At 36.6% G+C, this 19,070-nt stretch overlaps 2 protein-coding genes across 4 annotated transcripts in view; one reads left to right on the top strand and one right to left on the bottom strand.

The window, feature by feature from the left end:
* The window catches only part of LOC122400305, an 87,307-nt gene extending 77,473 nt beyond the window's left edge, over positions 1-9,834 (bottom strand). Inside the window, exon 1 of one of the 3 annotated variants that reach the window (XM_043401691.1) lies at positions 8,900-9,834. The gene's annotated coding sequence lies outside the window, so the exon portion shown is untranslated. Of the gene's footprint in view, positions 1-3,795; positions 4,114-8,899 lie in introns of those variants that run through there. The other 2 variants (XM_043401694.1, XM_043401692.1) reach the window with 2 other exon arrangements.
* Positions 9,835-15,690: 5,856 nt separating this feature from the next.
* Positions 15,691-17,942, top strand: LOC122400365. The gene is made up of 6 exons (XM_043401794.1): positions 15,691-15,706; positions 15,783-15,873; positions 15,951-16,050; positions 16,120-16,307; positions 16,386-16,436; positions 17,342-17,942. Exons 2-6 carry the CDS (start codon positions 15,787-15,789, stop codon positions 17,423-17,425), a joined length of 510 nt encoding a protein of 169 aa, XP_043257729.1. The 5' UTR covers positions 15,691-15,706; positions 15,783-15,786; the 3' UTR covers positions 17,426-17,942.
* Positions 17,943-19,070: the final 1,128 nt, after the last annotated feature.

Genomic DNA, 19,070 nt, shown 5'->3' with positions numbered 1-19,070 from the left:
CTTTTCGAGAGTATAGATGATCGTGATGCATAAATACAAAGCTATTAATCGGTTTTAATCTGATAATTTTAATTTCTCTTAGGTATTGTGCCCATTTCCACTCTTTATAATTCATGAATTCCATTCAATTTTTCTCGTGTTTACTACATCGCACACATCATTAAACTCTCACGTGTCGCCCCACTTTTAGGAAAGCGGAACTTCCTTCAATATTTTACGGGTATTCAACCTCTTAGAATATTTTTTTCACGATAAAACATTGTGAATAGTTTACATAAAACTATCTATTCATCGTTGACAAATAGTAATTACCAATTGTCGTTAAGAGTTCAGGCAAAAGCAGGCAATATTATGGCTGCAATATATAGTACACGATGGATTGTAAGATTTACATTCTTGAAAAGGGCTGTAATAAAATACAATTTATCGAAATTATTCTCAAGGTAAAATTATTCATATTATTCCAAAGAATTCATTTGTGTTCAACATTTCCTTTTAGTAATATATATTTTACTACCAATTACCTTTACCTTTAAGGTTTTAGACCTAAAAAGAGCTAGCTACCGCAGTTGAAACGTGGCACAATAAAATAACGAGCTTTTGTTCTTACAGTCATACAAAATATTATTCTTATTCAAGGATAATGGTTCCACTATATGATAAACAGAAACGTGTACGGAATGAAATACAAGCGAAAGAAATACCGTACGATATCAGTTGAAATTCTTTGGAACGTTATCACGAAACCAGACACTACTGGAATCTCTGCAGTGCTTCAGTGAATTTGATGAGAGAGATTATTGCATCAAAATGAAGGCGTTTTCGCGTCCAATTTAAAATCCTGATCTTTTGGAGAACCGTCTTTCTTGGCACATCGAGGCACGATGCGAATAAGGAAAGCGTCGAAGAAAAAGTGGCAACCACATTCCGTTCCGGCGACGTTATTTGCACGGGGACGCAACGAGCCTTGGTGCAAACAACCGATAAACATACGCAATGCTTTGTCATCGTAATGTGGCAGAAGACGTCGTTGGGTTTATTTGCGAAACGATAAGCTGCTGCAACACGCTGAGATGTGTCCACGGCTCTTTCGCTTATTTTCTATGGTCAACACTGATTTGAAAAGTTTTATTTCTATTTTTTTTTTACACAAACGCAATTAATTATTTCAAATTTTTTTGACGTTGCGTTCAAGTTTCGCGATAGCCTGTTTGGTTTCCACGAGTTGTGCTAAACTTAGCACATTACGAGCAAAAGGTGCAATAGCCTCCACGTAGAAACTCTTGAAATATATTAATTTTTCTATAGGAATGATACAAATGACTGCATTTAATAAAAGAAAATGCTGATTTAAATCAATTGAGATCAATTTAAAAGAATTTGTCGTTAGTATATTTAGTGGATGTAAGGCTTAAATGTATTGAACACTCGTTACTTTGAATATTCGTATGACTTAGATATGGTAAAAATAAAAATTAAATTTAATAGTTTATCAGTTCAAATATAATAATAGGTATAAAATATTTCAACTATATTTTGTATTCATATGTTCAATACAATACTATACTACCAATCTCGTAAGTACAGATAATCAAAATTATAACTCTTGAGTTTACTAAAAAAGGAAACTATGTCAATTACTCGTATTATACTGAAAACAAATTTTTTACTTCGTTGATTAACCATTTCGATGTAGTTTTAATATACACAAATGATCAGAATAAATAAGTGATCAGAAATAATTTATATTTCTTCCCAGCATCTCAATGCAATTTCAGTAAATGAATCTTTATTTTGTCGACCAAGAAATCAATTCAGACAATGAAATCAAATAAAATGTGAGAAAATAATTATCACAAGGTAATAAATGTCTTTAAACAAAATTGTCACACAGTTATTAAATTACTCAGTATAATTTATAATTTTCTCTTCTTTAATTTAGATTACCCAGTTTGGCTAATTTCCAAAAATGTTTTAAGTAAAACCTATAACATGCAAATTTCAATATACACCGTATTATTTCTGCGTTCGTATAATTTTGTAAATGCAAAATTTGTACTTTATTTTAAGGTTAACGCGCTGGAACGATCGCCTCTCGCGGATTTACGGTTCGATCATATTGATCGTGAATACCACCTTCGCGTTCTTCTATCTAAAAATGCGAAACCTTCCGCACTCTCGAAGCTCTCTTTTCGGGGAAACTGTTCTAAAGATAGAGGGCATGTTGTAACCTTTTAACACCAACACGACCGTCGTTCGCCCCTAGCTCGCTTTATACGGCCCTAATTTGTCGCGACGATTCGAGAATCGGGCAGATTCGCGTCAATCACTTTTAATTGTCGGGAACATCTGCGCGATTGTGCGACTGCACACGTAGCCGGGCAATTGTACTCAATGATAAACAATGAATACGAGCGAGACGAAAGTCTCGCGTGCCTCGGTTAGACTCATCGATTGTTATCGTCGTTCTCAGAGACATTCATTCCACTTCGATATCGCGAAACGGTAGATTATTTAACGTCAATCAGTGTTGGATTCATGGGGGCCATTCGCCTAGTCCTCGATCAAAGAATTAGAATATTTAAGAAAATATATTTATTATTCAATTTATATTGAATTCTATAAACGTTTTTGAGTGTAGACTTGTATGAAACGAACTTGATTATTTAGGTTACTTTCGGATAAAAATATAATAAGTAATAATATGAACGAGTTAGAAAGAAATTCCTAACTGTGCAAAAAAAGATACAAAAAGGCTTCTGGATCCACCCCTGACGTCAACGAACTAAATTTATCCGTAAATGTAAATTATTCTTGATACTATCTAGTTGGCGCATAACTTTGATGGAATGTAGAATTTTAGTAAGTAAATTTGCTAATCATAATTGATACCGACACGAAGCAGATGGAATACTTCGATTTATTGGTGATACAAGCAGAAATAAAATGCATAATAAACTTTCATACTATTTACTTGCCTCTGTGCTCGACAAGCGTTTTAACAAATATGATCGGTGTAATGCTAGAATAGAAATTCTGAGAAAACTGTCTGTGACCTAGAACCATGGAAAATTGGTGAAAATAAACTTCAAACGTTTATATATTTTTAGTAGCATTCCGAATACACCGTGTACTTTTATCGAATTTCGTAATCGTCGATCAGATCAATTTTATACTTAGCAAACGTTTTGAAACTTACGAACGATAGTGTAAGCATCTACAAATAAATACGCTGTAAAATCCTATTACATTATCTTTAACTGTGTCATCATCAGCTTCGCCAGCAGAAGCGTAATGAACTACAAATACAGTTAAGCGTGTGCATATCCCACGAAGTGTAAAGTACCACTTTTTGGAAAACAAAAACCCCGCTCATTTTTTCATCATACCTGGAACGATTCCTATACTTTCTACGGGCAGAAATTCTGACAAACCGGTCTCCACCAGGAATGGTTCATAAATTATATATACCTGTTTATCCATTACCCCATACGTTAAAATTAAAATTTCAATCAGAGCACGGAATATTTTCCAAGAGAAGAACATCAAAATTCATCGAAAATAAATTGCTACACGTTGATTGCTTTTGGTTATCTGTTGTTCGAGTAAAATTGAATTCTAGTCCCGACTGTATTGCAACAAAGAAGAAAGGTCAGTCCTGGATTGAAGGGAATGTGGCAGCTCGACTAAAACGTCTGATCCAATAGGCTAAATAATTTCTTCTATGGCATATTATTCTTTCTCTCTGGAGCACGGGTGTTGGACCGATCGTTGAAAAGAAGCTCGTTCGCTTACCGATTAATCGAGACAGCCGCATGCCGTGGCGACGATTCGAGTAAACGAGTATCCCCCCGCGACGCCGATGATTCCTGCTCCCCGAGGTTGACGTAGATCTTGATGTCGCACGAGCACCGGTACCGGCGATGTCCTCGAGGCCTCTGGCTCAAGGTCGCGTCGTCGAACGACTGACGAGTCACGAAACAGCAACGTTTGGGTGGCACGGGCGTGGCGTTCGCCAAAAAGTTCTATCGAACACTGGCACCGGCTAGGAGACGAGAGGAGGATCGAAGAAACGCGGTCGGTTCGCGGATCAGGAATATGATGCCACCTTGGTGAAAGCCTTCGCGAAGAAGAGGCTCCCTTGCCGCACCGAGTGCCGCTCCCGCTAAGCGGAAGATTATCTAAATAGACTCCGTGCTACCAGAGAGAGGAGAGAGGGAGAGAACGAGACAGCGGGGAGAGAGGACCCGAAACGAGGTGGTATTTATACGTCGTGTCTTTTGGAAAGCAAGTGCATGCCGCGACCAGGAACATCCCCCTTTTGCGGCTTCGAGGAGGGGAGACAGCCCGAATACCGTGGGTCTTCAATGTTTACTGTCGACTCTTTGGGAGAACTTCTCTGAAGATCTTTAATCGACGAACCGTGGAGTGTTTGCATCGAAGAACTAACCGAAAGTCGACTCTTAAAATTTTGCCTAACACTGTGCAAAACTGTTTTGCAAAGTGATTTTCCAAAATTTTGATTTCAGACAATTGTAAACTAAACAATCTAAAGTTTCTCTTAGTATTTACGTTTGCAAGATTTATGGATCTTATGCCAAATTTATACATACTAATATTTTTCCCCATTTATGCACTCGTATACATTGTCGAAAGTAAAGAGATTTTATAACAAGCTTTAAAATGATTTTTTTTATTAACTTCGGATAAATTTTAGAAAAAGTGTGGTAGTTTAAGCACTCCAAAAAATCTAAATTTATATACTCCTCTGCAAGAGCGATTTCTATCACTTGAACTTCGATTTAATCTATAGTCGTTTACAGGTTCGAAAAGTAGAAAATTCAGGCTTTAAAATTATATTCTTTTTATCAATATCAAGTAAATCTTAAACAAGTTATGATAGTTTTGCCTGTTTTTCAAGCCAAATGTGCTTCACTGTGTTAATGTTTTAAAGAAATTTGTTTGATACTTAATTTAATTGTTTAGAGAAATCCAGCATATTTGAAATAGTAGTTTGTTTAAGATGAATTAGATAAAATTATGATTCGTTCACAAATATCAATCGTCAACAGGTTATTTATTCTATTATTCGTGATATTATTATATTAGTACTGTTTAAGATACTTCAGTATTCTAAATTACCAACAGTATTCCATATATGCTGCTTATCTATAGACAATTATTACGTTTTGTTTTCAAATCTACAAATACAGAAAGAATAAACATACGAATACATTCTAGGATGACTTTATTATTTTGGAACGCATCTCATTTGTATTTTAGTAAAAAAACTAAGGTATTGTGTTCTACCATACACTAATGCAAGGGAAAAGAAGCTTCTGTAATTGTATAAGTATATACACAATTATACCTATGCGTTTATGCATTTGCAGATTATTGATTCAAATTCACTCACTTTAAGAACGTCTCCAGTATCCATATTATTTAAGCAGTCTAAATATATGCTCCATTTTTTATACCTCAATAATGATATTCGATTCTATCTCTACTGCTGATAATATGTATCACTAACTTCATACGATTTATAGTTGATTCTTATTTGATTTAAATTCGATCATTTTTACATAAATAAAAATTTTTAAAAATATATAAAAAAAACTAGCAGAAAGTCAAGTTGGTATTTGGCAGACCTCGTGCATCTACTTAAGGGTTCCTCAATAAAAAAAAGCCATAAGAAACCATAGCTATAGGAAGGAAATTAAAATTACCGTAATGTAAATGAATTAAATACCACAAAGCCAGCTACGTATTCATAATTCGTAGATCATCGTGTGTTACGTCTGATAAAAAATGATGATGCGAGTGACGCGGGTCTACGATAAATTGATTCTTCACGCACGATTGAACATGATACCGCGCTAATGATCAGTGTGAAATAACTCACTGCAGAAGCACATTTATACTACAATTTCCGTTACTGTAAAGGAAGTTTCCCTTTCTGAAAATAAAGCAGATGCATTCTTCTAATCGGTAATATCTTCGTTAACTATGAATGCATGAATCATTCTGGGAACGAGAAAATTTACTTCAGCGCCAATAATAGGTCTTGGTTAGACGGCACCGATAAGGAAAATCTTATTTGAATATTTTCGCACCTGTCTTGATTCAGCTGCCAAAACTGATTGCTACGTCCGCCATGCGGAATTCCTCTATTAATGACGCAGCAGAGAGCACGATTATGGTTAAAAAAATATGACTTGTAACATTTATTAAATCAATACTAAAGAATTCTTAATGCCACTTTATATGTATGTAAATGAAACTCAGTTCTGTCGATGTATCATATTATATTATTTTACTATTAGAATAATATAAAGAATATTATTTCTCCTTGCATCGAGAATACTAAAGAAAAATGATCGTACACCTAATGGTCAAAATTATCCTATTTTACCGTACGTATAATTTTTTATTTAACTTGTATCTTTTCTAAGTCGAACAAAAAATTTATTTCTTCACTTCGACTTCGTGCATTCAAAAAATTACTTCAACGTATTGCAATGCTTTCCCTCGGTTTCCATTGGAGTCTAAAAACACAGGCTTGCAAAAGCTGGCTACGAAAATTGCGCATGCACCGGAGCGATTCGCGTACCAGCCACTTTCTCGTCCCTCGTTCCACGCGTTTCTTTATCGTCGCGGGGATCAAGATTCGTCCTCGATTTTCACGCGATTTATATCCCCCGGTGGAGACCATCTATGAAATGGGAATAAAAAAATATCGACACCCGTCACGGTTCGTCGTTTCGGTGCAACGTAATGTGCCATGTTAGAGAGACTTGGCGCACGCGGCGAGGCAACGAGCATTCTTAACACAATGCCGATTTCTTTCCTCCCCAGCAACGACCAGCGAGGAGCAGCAGGGCTTCCGGCATTGCAGAGATTACCAGCGAACTTCGACTTTCACCGATCGATAAAAAATCGAGATCTTTTCCGCTCGAACAACGGCTCGGTGCTGCGCAGGACGATCGAACATTATATTCATAAATAGCGGACCAACATGCTCCATTGTACTTTCTCATACGGTTATCGAAGCTGCACTCATTCTCTTGGAGGATACGGATCGTGATTCTGTTACACTTTAACTGGGAGACTTCAGCAGGTGGAGTGTACTTTAGACACTGCTATGATTAATAAGTGATTTGGGGCTCGTATCTGCACGGTGAGTAATATAGGATCTATTGTTCAAACGTTTTGAATATTAGAATAGAGAATTCTTTTATAACTGTTAACAATATTGTAACGATCGTTGTTTTCCTGTTATTACCTTGTCATAAAATTCGAATTTTATGTAAGGCTTTGTTACTTTTATGGTTTAAAATAAAGTTAGTTAGTATATTGCTCCAATATTACTCAAGCATCATTTGGAGTATCTTTTATATGGGTTATCTTGTAGTATGTATGAAATCTAGATTAGATACGAGGAGTAGAATATTTTTAGTTCTGTGACGACTGTGTTCAATATGATAATTCACTTTGAATTCATTTTGAAATTATATAGATAAATAGATATACATATATGTCGATTTTGTTTATTCTACACTGTGTTTACTACTCACATTCCTGGTATAAGCGACTATATTATCCCAGTATCTGATACATACTACCATATTTCTTTTCGTGACAGTTAGGAGTTTGTTAGACATTTTTATTTTAGAGGTCCGAGTTCACTTACTGATAACATTAAAGTACTTGACACATTTAGGATATCGATTTTTGTCTGTGTTGTGTTTTGATGAAAATACACAACCAAACTCGATTATAATGCAGTGAGCAGAAAACCAAAATGCACGCTTGCATTGGACTTGTTTTGAGTCACATGACAGAGAGCCCGTTTTTCAATGATTGGTGTAAGTGATAAACGATCGCTAGAAGAAGGTACAATTGCTTGTGACGTTCCTTGTACTCCTTGAAAAATTCAGTGAGCAGTAGAAGCTCAAGGGACATGAGTACGTGATGCAATATATGGTTGCACCAAAGAATTTCCAATTTCGGTCAAGAAATGGCGTCGACGATACTCGTTATTTGTATGCCATGAGGGATACGGAGATGTAAATATGACCAAGGTATTGCAAGCAAAAATACCTAAAGCATTTTCGAAAATTGTCATCGATAGGTGGTAACCTACATCTCTTTTCATTATATTATAATATTTTATGACCTCAGATTTTTTGTTTTCTTCTGTCCCTACTTCTTTCCTCGTGCGATATGTTGTTTGGTAGAGTTACAAATCGTCCCTTTCTTTGGGATACACGAAATCACAGTGATCTTGAGCTTATGGTCAAAAATAAAATCCAAATAGCAATTTTCCATTGTTGTCATTTAGATGACACACATTTCCATTGCTTTACTTCTGCATGGAAATTTCGACGCCAGCCAGTATAAATTGTCAAAGTATTTGCATCACAAGCAATTCAAACTTTCATATGGTACTTATGTAGTTTTAATAAAACGCACTACGTAAATAAGCAAGCGACCGCGAAATGGGATAAATTATTCATCAATTGTAGTCTCCCGGATTATATAGCATCCTCACGCATTGCACCTATTTATCAAACACGCACAAGAGCTAATTTGTTCCTGTTTCTAACATTTCATTCGTACGTGTTTGATTTGGCTTTGCTCTTATCGCTTCTGGCTTTGTCTCGCGCTTCGATCATTCGCCTTGAACTCTCACTTACTACAGTATCTACGCATTCAAGTTCATGCTAACTCCTGATATTCAAAGTTACAAATGTCTACCAGTATTCTGAAGGGATTGTACGTCTCATTTATTCCGTTCACATATCATTTTCGTTAATGCAAACTCGAATATTAACTGTACTACTCGATAGTCGCATTTAATAATTTATGATAAGGATCACGTGCAGCGAGTACTTACTCCTGCAAAGGTTCGACAATGCTTCCCTCGATGCCATCCACGTAATTCCACTTGAGGAAGTATTCCCGTTCAACAGACATGCAGATATCCATAACAAGAACTTCGTAAAATCGATTGTGTTTCATGCACGACGTAGTATCACCGATGCCGTTTTAGCGATACGCGAACTACAAAACACGACGTTGGCACGTTGCACTTTGAAACCGAAATTTTTCTTATTTTCGAACTCGCCACATCGTGTGTCGTTTCCAGACGATCGTCGATTCGATGTCGTTCAACCGCGAACATTACTCGACAACAGCTCTGCACGGATAACGATAACAAATGTTCGACAAATCTAATACGCTCCACTTCGTTTTGCCCTTTCCTATTTCGTTTCGATCCCAAACGATTCGCGAAATTAACTCGTCGAGAAAAAAAAAAACACGTTGCTCCCTCTGTTCAAACGTAATCAAACATTTATCGAAAATCTTTGTTCGGCCAGATCGAGCGATTCGTATCAGAACTGTCGCGTATTGCGAGCCTTATCGGAGCAAGATAATATTATCATAATATTGGATTCACAGCGAGTTTGTTCGTAGATCCGCAAATGGTAACCAACAAAACAAAAACTTGTCCACACTTTGGGCTACTTCTCTGCCAGGTAATCTTAAAGTCAATGCGACTAGATTAGTAAATCACGAATTCATTTTTCTATCGGAAGTCACGTATCACCGTAGGTATCCTTCAGGATCCTTCGACCGTGCTAGATCACTTTTCTCCGATCTTAATTAATCACGAATGCACTTGGAATTAAACGCACGGAATGCAGCAGCACCGCGACGATACGAAAGCACTTTCACTTGAAAACTTTTTCGCCGCACGATCAATTTTCGTACCTTAATTGATCACGAATCACTCGGGACGCTGATAGCGCGCTGGAACGAGCACCGACGTCGGTCAACAGACGTACATAAATATTTTTATTTCCCAAGAGCACCGTACTTTTATCTTAATCGGCCGTAAGTGCACGTATCGCTTTATCAGTTTACGAGAAACGACACCGCGAACGCTTTGATTTACTCCACGAACTCCGTGCCCCGGTTGCAATGGAAACATTAATCTCCTCGAGTTATACGCGGAATTATATTCCGTAACAGTAGCATATTAAAGATGATAATGCGAACCACTTAAACCAGTTCCGGCGAGAAAATCACCCGTCACCTCCGTTCCTCCGAACGATTAATTGATTAATTATAGAATAGAATACCTCGCCGAAACATTTGCTTTCCCCGTGACAAACGTTCGACCTTCCTTTCCCCAAAAAAAGCTTCCAATCTTTAGAACGTATCATTCGACTCGCTTAACCTCTCAATTCCCGTGGCCGCGTTAACAAGCAAACACTCAGTACCATCATCTGCGCGAAAACCAGCACAACACCGACGAACCACCAAATCCAACGAGCTTACGGGACACGGGTGTCAACGAGACGTTCCACTGAGTTTTCTGCTCAAACTTCAATCGATAAATCCTGTCCTCGACGATGGATCGCTGTGTCCAGGACCCGGCGGGGGCAGGAAAAAAGCGTCGATGGTCCTGGGATCGTCGATCACCGAGGGCGAATCGGGTTCGGCGGCGGTCCAGCGGGCTCAGCAGATTCGATCAGCAGCGCGATCGGCGGATGAATCGTAGCCGCGCGCGCGATAAAATGCAGGCTGCATCGGCGACGAGCAAGTGCGCTCTACGGGATCCAGCGTTGGGACCGCTCGGCGACGCTCAACCGTTCTGGTGTAATCGAAGCGATACACACGGCCGATGCGGTTTCACGGCAGAGAGAAGGGGGTTACATCAGATCACCGAGACACGCTGCTCGTTTCCACAGCGAGACGACAGACCGATCGAGAACGGATATCTGGTGTTCGGTTGGGCCGCGAGTACGCCGACGACGAGGAGTTCAAGAACGACAAATGGGCGTCCGGATCCAGCTGGGCACCACGAAGCTGGTCCGATTCGACACGAGAGACCATGGCGTATGTGCACGAGCCGAGCCGGACCCGACGGCACGAACCGGTGCGAAGGAAACCTTCGACGTCGCGAGAGAGTGTGCGAGAGAGACCCGAACGGGGCCCAATCTCACTAGAGGGGACCCCTATATCGCCTTTCTCTTAACTCCGACCCGTTGGACGTGTGCGTGGAACTGGGAGAATTTCTTCGCTCGCAGTGTCTCGAAATTACATCGCGTCCGTTCGCTCCGTTTCCTCGTCCAAAATTGTGCGGTCACGTTAGAGCGATAAGAATTTTATTTTAAACGATCGCGACTGGATTTTATGATCGAGCTCTCGTTGGATCGTTGCGGACTCGTGCAAGTTCAGCGACGTAAATCGATCCTTTTTCTTAATTTATCGTGCCCCCGATTTGATATTTTCGTTTTGGCGGGAAAAATGTGTGATTCGAATGGCGGTCGTCTTGGCAGTGCACTTGAAGCATTTTTAGGCTCTTTTTAACGTTGTAACTGTACGATTTATGAACCAACCGTGGATTTCCATCGTGTTAAGAATAGGAGAAGATAGCACAGAAGCGCAAGCCAACGCGAAGTCGTCGGCACAAAAGAAGTCGAGTATATCGTGTTTCAGATAACTCTGACACCTCGGTGCACGAGCGACTCTGACGAGAAATGTAAATTCTCTTTTATTTCTTGACAAAATTATTCTTCTTGACAAAAGTGTTAATTTCTATCACAAAACGGGAAACGTTTGAACGCAGGTCGAAAGTAGTATCGAAAGTTTATACCCCTTTGGATATAAAACGTAGGATTTATTTCAAAATTACAAATCTTCGATCCCAAAATTGATGCAATCGCGTGAGTTTAATTCGAAGTCAGCTGTACGGTATCGCATAGTTGTTCTCCGTGCGCTTTCAACGTGAAATGTGAAGTTGTTCCAACAACTTTTTGTGAACCAATTCCCTGTCCGCAACACACGCTGTGTTAACTCGCTTGAAAAGCGAAATGCCAACGGACAAGTTTAATTACACTTCAGTGATTTATTCAGCACATCTTAAAATTTATAGCTAACGACGTGAACATTTTATGTAAAAGTCTTTTTTCCAATCAACTCGTTTGCTGTGGATGATATTCGTTTCTCAAGTTTCAGTGAATTCGTGAATGTCATCGTGATTAGTACTGAATAAAACATTTTATGGAACAATTAAAAATATTTCTCACATAATTGTCTTTGGTAAGGCGATATAGTATATTCGAATCGATTTGAATTTTGCTCGAGTCGTGAAATCATACACTAATATCGCACGATGGAACTATTAATGACATTCAGTAATCTCTTCTTTTCGATTGAATGCTACTACATTTTACAGTATTCTCCTGACTGTATTCCTTTAACATTTTTCCTTTTAAGATAAAATTTGTAACGATGTTTCCGGTAACTGTCGAAGGTTTACTCCAAATTCGTACGTAGGTAATATCTTATTTTCGGATGTACGTGAGAAAATTTCAGTTTCTAATTACAGATAATCCACGCTCGGACAATTTAAAATCCTGACAAGCTTCGTTTTCCGTTTAAATTCTTAATAGGTCCGAAAACTCCGAAACAATTCCATTTTCGACTTTTATATTTACAATTAACTTCTTTTAGTTACTTGCATACTGTGCGTTATTATCTTTCATTTTAAACGAGTAATACGTTCAAAAATTACTCAAAATTAACTTAACGAGCTGTGCAAATTACATTCTTCCGAGACGTTTAACCTTTTCCCGGTTGTAATGAGATAATGCATTAATTAATTACGCTCGGTTCATCTATTTTGCGTAAGCATAGGCAAAGTCACGTGCCAGCTGTTCATTGAAAATCTATTGGTGTTGCCCTTACTAACTACGTAACGGCAACGCCACGAGACTTACCATTCACGAGGCCGAGATATGCCTTCAAGAATGGAAACGGCGGCAACGTTGTACGCGATGCTTTCAACCGACACCTAAATTGAGAGCCAGTTTAAGGCTAATTCACACTTAGTACGTGGACGTGAAATGAATTGCAGTATTATAATCTGCACCGCAGACATTATTCTCCTTCCTCGTGTTTCGCTATCCAAGACAGTGGGTCTAATGATTTCTTAATAATAATACGGTATAAATCATTCCAGTTTCTTTCAGTTAGCACTTTATCAAAGGAAATGATATTTTATTGTAGTTAATAATATTTCACGTATAAACAAATTTTTGTGTTAGATGTATCGTATAGAATACAATATGAATTCGATATGTCGTATTAGAAACATACACACACGCTTTTGTTTTGTTCAAACACCAAACATTCTCCAAGTGTGAATCACACTTTATAATCACCCTCTAGAATTGCCAACATGGTGGCCAACTATCTTAGAAAACGATAGAGAAGAATAGTGCGAGAGAGTAAGACAGAGAATTTTGATGGTCCGAGGCATTGAGAGGAGTTCCACGCATTCATGCTTATATATTTATAGCTTTTGGACTAGCCAGCATTGCGAGACTACGAAACGCATCTGTTGCTCTAAGATTGGCGCGCTACTACGCAAAGTATCCGTGCTTTCTTACTGTAACATCTGCGGCAACGTAGCGCTCTTCTCCCCTTGAAACAATGTATGTAATATCCGCAATTCCTTTAATATTAGATACGTCCAGAGTAACGAGTACTTTCGTGTTGCTGTAGATTAAGTGCAATCAAGTTTGGTATAAACTCTAGTTGTAATAGCTTGGCTCGAAGATGTAACTGCCACGTTACCCTTCCCACTAGTTTAGTTCTAAATATGTTCTTTCCTTTTGTAATACAGTGGATATATCATGAAAATCACATTACATTTGCATATGATTTTCTAGCATACTATCTTAGAATTACACTTTAATGATTTCTTCATAAGGGTATGTTATACAGTCTAAATACTCCCACAACGCAAAGTATAAACGTATTATGACGACATCTTGATACCATGCAATTTTGTTAACTTGGAAAATACTCTGTCTATTACATACTGAGCTATTGTGTTCGATGACTATAGGAATTTAAAATCCTCGCATGGGTTACACACCGTATCATTGAATTGTGAACCTTCTGACATTCTATTATTAACGTTCGATCTAAGAATTTACTAAGTACGTAACGTTGTAACAAAGATACATTGTTGTTTCCAATTAGATCGTTTAAAACGATTTGTTATGAGCTTCGATAAGGTATTTCCTACGTTCTTGACTAAGATTCTTGTTGCTGTTTAGAAAGGATAACAGATTCTTCTGTCAACGCGATTGTCGTGCTTATAACTTCATTGTTTCACGAGTTCCGTTATTGACACTATCAGCGAGTATGCAATCAGATAAGAGATCCCTATCATTATATTTACGTAAGTTTACGTGACTTAACATCCAGTGCAGTCGACGGGGGTCTGTTTTGTTTTATTACTGCATTATCAGTCGCAGATCTTATCTGGTTTCAAGCGGTTTATTTTCTTTTGCGGTACCAAAATGGCTGCTCACCGCGGAAACCACAAGCTGGTAATTCGAAACCATTGAACTACATTTTCTACGGGTTAATCACCGACTGCTGCTTGGCTCTTGGTAATATGCATATATTAACTGCAATATTTGTAACTTTACGTTGTCAAGATGCGTTATCAATGCAAAACATGCAAGATGCATCCAAGTGACAGGTTGTCTTTTTCTTCAAACTATAACTAGCTCACTAAATCATGCCATCGTTTTATGTATGCAATTAACGGCAAATATAGTGCCCTCCGAAGTCTTTATTTGTGTTCACTTTATACTTCGACGACCGCATTAATGAATATAATTTATAGTACTTGTAATCAGTAAATGAAACTAAAACTTTCTTACGAAATACGCTTATTTATCACTTATAACTAAAAAATCTATGTTGCAATTTTGATTTATACAAGGTATTATCAATCAGAAATTATTCTTACGAGAAGCTTTGTGTTACACTGTACTACAATTATACTGTAACTACACTGTGAATAGTTCCATTTCTTTAACACTTAATGACTAAACTCAATACTACAATTAAATCATTTATATACTTAACGTATTTCATCTTTTTTTTTACCAATATGAAAATTCACGTTTTCATTGTCTTTCAGTAGAATAAATTCTGGAAATTAAGATGAGCACTCTGTAAATTGAAACAGCCGGCATCGTGACCCGCTTACCAAGTAGAGGGGATCTAAACTTCAACGCGGCGTCATTAAGAATACGCCTACAGACGCATGTATAGCACTGTTTTCTAGTCTAGAAATATTTTTTGAACAGTTAAAAAGCTCGAATATTGATGACCTATATTCTAAGATATTACAGAAGGAAATTAACTGGAAAAATTAATTTCCTTTGAGACTTATAAGTAAACTGTGAATAAAGATTGATATTTTGTGAATTATTGAATTGTTGCCTATAAATTAACAGTGCATGAGACATCTTGATAAATACAATATCTCTTTTACCCCATTGTGCAAAGTATTTACGTTAATTATACTTTTACCCGCAATTAGTCCCTAGATGAAGTATCCTCATTATTATACATCTTTCTGGACAAGTTTTCTTCGTTCATAATTACGGTATTTAATATTATCGCCCTCTAATAATATTGATCCTACATATATACAAATGAACATAATGTAATTTAGAATTAAAAATTGCACCGGGGCACAAATTAACAAATGCACGTTCTTATTCCTAGGTACTTTTAGTTTCTAGTGTTCGTGATTGGTAGACCTGTTGTGTGTTAACGCCCAGGTATTCAATGAACTAATAACAACAAGTGGGTGAGGATTGTTAGTTCGATCATTTGTATTTAGTGGACTGATGAGTATAATAAAATTAGTTATATATAAATATTTCTTTTAACAGAAAAATGGCGATTTTGAAGTCCTGTTGGTCACCATTTGTTTGGACAAATGATATTAGGACAGGATCCAGAGCTATTGCTTTTTACACAATTGTAAGTATTTTTGTATTAGCGTTATTTATTGTGTACCCACTTTCATTATTTTTTAATACAACCTTTTCACATTTCAGGCACTTAGTATAATACATGTTGCACTAATCTGTTATCAATTAAGTGGAGGAGATTCAACGCAGTTGTATAATCCTTTGTTTGAGGCTGATGTCAGAGGATGTAAGTTGTAATGCGTATTAATACAAATAAATATCATTGCATTCGTATATTAGACTTATAATTTTCCAGCTATGCAAGTTTTTGGAGGTCTCTTCATATTCTACTTTATTCTCTTAACCATGGCAGCATTATTAGTGGTGTATGGAATAAAAGAGGGAATACGAGGATGGCTACTTCCTTGGCTTATATTATGGTTCATTGCATGTTTATTCCAAATGGTTTTTGGACTATGGCTCGTAGGAGGTTACTATATCTATGTAAGTTCTTAGCTGTTCTGCAAATACTCTATCGTAATATATTCATTAATCTCTGATCTTGTGATATTTTTTTCCCAGCTTGATGCAACGTTTGCAGCAATGTGTATATGGTTTTGGATGTCATATAATGTAAGTATTTAATAATCTAAAAGCAGTAGCCACAATCCATCCAATTGTAACGTTGTAGTAACATCATAAGTTTGATATTGTATCTGCATCATCCATTGTAAAATGTTCTTTTTCAAAACAGGTATTGAAAGTTGCTCCTTTTGCTTTTTTAACCATTTTTGTATCTCTCTTTTCAAATTTTTTAGCACTTATAATGTACTTTGGAATGGCAATTATTTTCTGTTGTGCGCAGTTTTCGTTTATTTTTTTTACATGTCTTGTTCATTAGTGATGAACAAATACACGTGGTTCAATTGAATACGTGTCCACTAACGATTCGGATTAATTTCCAATAAGTACAGGCTCGAAAACGGTCGATTCTAACATAATTGCTATTATTTTTACATTTCTAACCTTTTATCTCGCATATACAGGATATTCTGTGGTTTCTAGAGTTAATCTAGAGGTCAGTAGGGGAAAGAGATGTTGTACAAAATTTTGAATAAATGCTTTGTTTTAGAATTAGAAACAACATTATAACACTCGATTTTTATAAAGCAACAAATTCAATTGTTCATCTATGTTAAACTTACATCCAATCAAATCTTGAAGATAGTACAAAATGGAGTACAGTTTACAGTTTATAGTTTATAGTTTACAGGTGATAAAAGACATATAACTATGCAAACCAGATGAACAAATCGACTTTCTATGTGCTGTGACGAAAAATGCCTTACTTTATATATTCAAATAATATTTGTTTCTAATTTTAAAAGAAAGCGTTTATACCATGACGATATTCGTCAATGACAAGCGGTATTGACCTTTAATGTTGATACAATGTTATGATTGGGTGGATCATGATTACTGCTTTTGTATTAAATCTTTCCACGTATGCATTTATATATGTTTATATGTTTTTACAGATATATTGTTGGCTAGTTGTTCTATCAATGTACAAAGTATTTGAAAAATTGCAATCTCCAAACATAGAGTTACTATGGCCATAAGCACTCATAAAACTCTATTTACATGACATACAGTACATTGATTGACACCAAAGTAAGATACAGTGTATTTATAGATGGATTTACTATATTTTATTTTGTATATTTCTACACAAAACCAGATGAAGAGTATTACTTACAATAACTAATAATTAACCCAGAAAAACGCCATTGTGTGTTATATTTAACTTGATTATTACTATTTATTTTATAAATATTTAATACTATCAACATTGTAATCGCATAAGTACCATACTTCAGTGTCATTAATGTACAATTAGTTCAAAGGTTTCAAAGTGTAGAACTTTTATATTATAAGAGAAGACTGATATTGGTCTAAGGAAATATCCGTCCAAATTTCAGAGATCTTTATACATTTGCCAATAAATTTATGTAATAGATTTTGTACCTGGTTGCTTTACACAATCAGAAACATATAAGCTTTTAATAAATATTTGTATGAAACAGATTTTTAGTATTTCGTAATATTTGTAAACAGCTTTTACGATTAATACAAGTTAGGAATGTTAGTTCAATTTATATTTAGAATTAATATATTTTACTACCACAACGATAGTTACTAGTTATTAATAGTTGTAAGTATTCGAAATTGAAATGAAATTCTTCATTGTATTGTAATGAAAAAAGTTTTTAATTTTATATTTGATATTCATTCTTTTTCCCCTCTCATCAACCCTAAATTTCATGACGATTAGTGGCAGGTGTAACTATATGTATAATGTATAACGCTACCTATAATGATCCAGCGCAGTTATCTCAACCTGTGAAGAATCACGGCTCGTCCAACTGGTTCAGCAGCTTCATGATTTCTGATCACCACACTGAAAAATAAAATCGCGTATTAAACAATGCACAACGCTAATTTTGTTGACGAGTACAGGCGTTCCAGGCTGCTTCGTGATGCTGGAGCAAGTATCAGTATCATTTTGAGCATTTTTATACATATAACGCAACGCTATATCAAAACAAAACGCGATCAGTGAATATTCGCATCGCTACTCCAGAAATAAACGTGAAAAATATAACCGATTGCAACTCTAAAAGTAATCAAAATCGATTCATTATATTTGCAACGCGATTAATATTTATATCTCGCAACGCTAATGCAAACCGAGATATTTACACGCAACACTACTCTGAAAGAAAGCACGAAAAATTCTCATTGATCGCAACTCTAAAACTAACTATAAAACTAATCATTTGCATAAAGAACTAGACAAGCAACGCGAATAACATTCATTTTACGCAACTCTAATGGAAACCACGGTCAGTGTTTACTCGCTACACTACTCTGAAAGCAAACGCGAAAATATTCAGTTCGCAACGCTAAGTGGAATCGCGATAAGTTTACAATATTCGCAACGCTATCTTGAAGGTAAACGCGATCATTCGTATTACGCAACACTAATGCAAATCGCGATTTGCTCAAAAATACTGATCGTTGTGATACAAATACCATCTGAAAAATTGCTACTACTACAACTACAGGCGAGAACAGTGACTAAGTAGTAACAAAGAATGACTTTCCATGCTCATCCGAAGATGAAGATGAAGAGCCATTTGTTGCAGCCCACTCTTGCGACAATTTGTCAGGGCCTCTTCATTCTTCGGGCGGTCCTGCCCAAGC

The sequence above is a fragment of the Colletes gigas genome, unplaced genomic scaffold (genome assembly GCF_013123115.1).
Source record: "Colletes gigas isolate AHSC1104 unplaced genomic scaffold, ASM1312311v1 Colletes_gigas_Sc00017, whole genome shotgun sequence".
NCBI classification, from domain to species: domain Eukaryota; kingdom Metazoa; phylum Arthropoda; class Insecta; order Hymenoptera; family Colletidae; genus Colletes; species Colletes gigas.
The sequence above is the reverse complement of the archived record's forward strand: the minus strand, read 5'-3'. Positions and strand labels throughout refer to the sequence as shown.

What these genes read in the sequence shown, in the direction of transcription:
- LOC122400365 (XM_043401794.1), top strand. Translation starts at nt 15,787, where the DNA reads ATGGCGATTTTGAAGTCCTGTTGGTCACCATTTGTTTGGACAAATGAT. An exon ending in CTATTGCTTTTTACACAATT is followed by an intron (nt 15,874 to 15,950) that starts GTAAGTATTTTT and finishes TTCACATTTCAG; the next exon opens with GCACTTAGTATAATACATGT. An exon ending in GGTTTTGGATGTCATATAAT is followed by an intron (nt 16,437 to 17,341) that starts GTAAGTATTTAA and finishes ATGTTTTTACAG; the next exon opens with ATATATTGTTGGCTAGTTGT.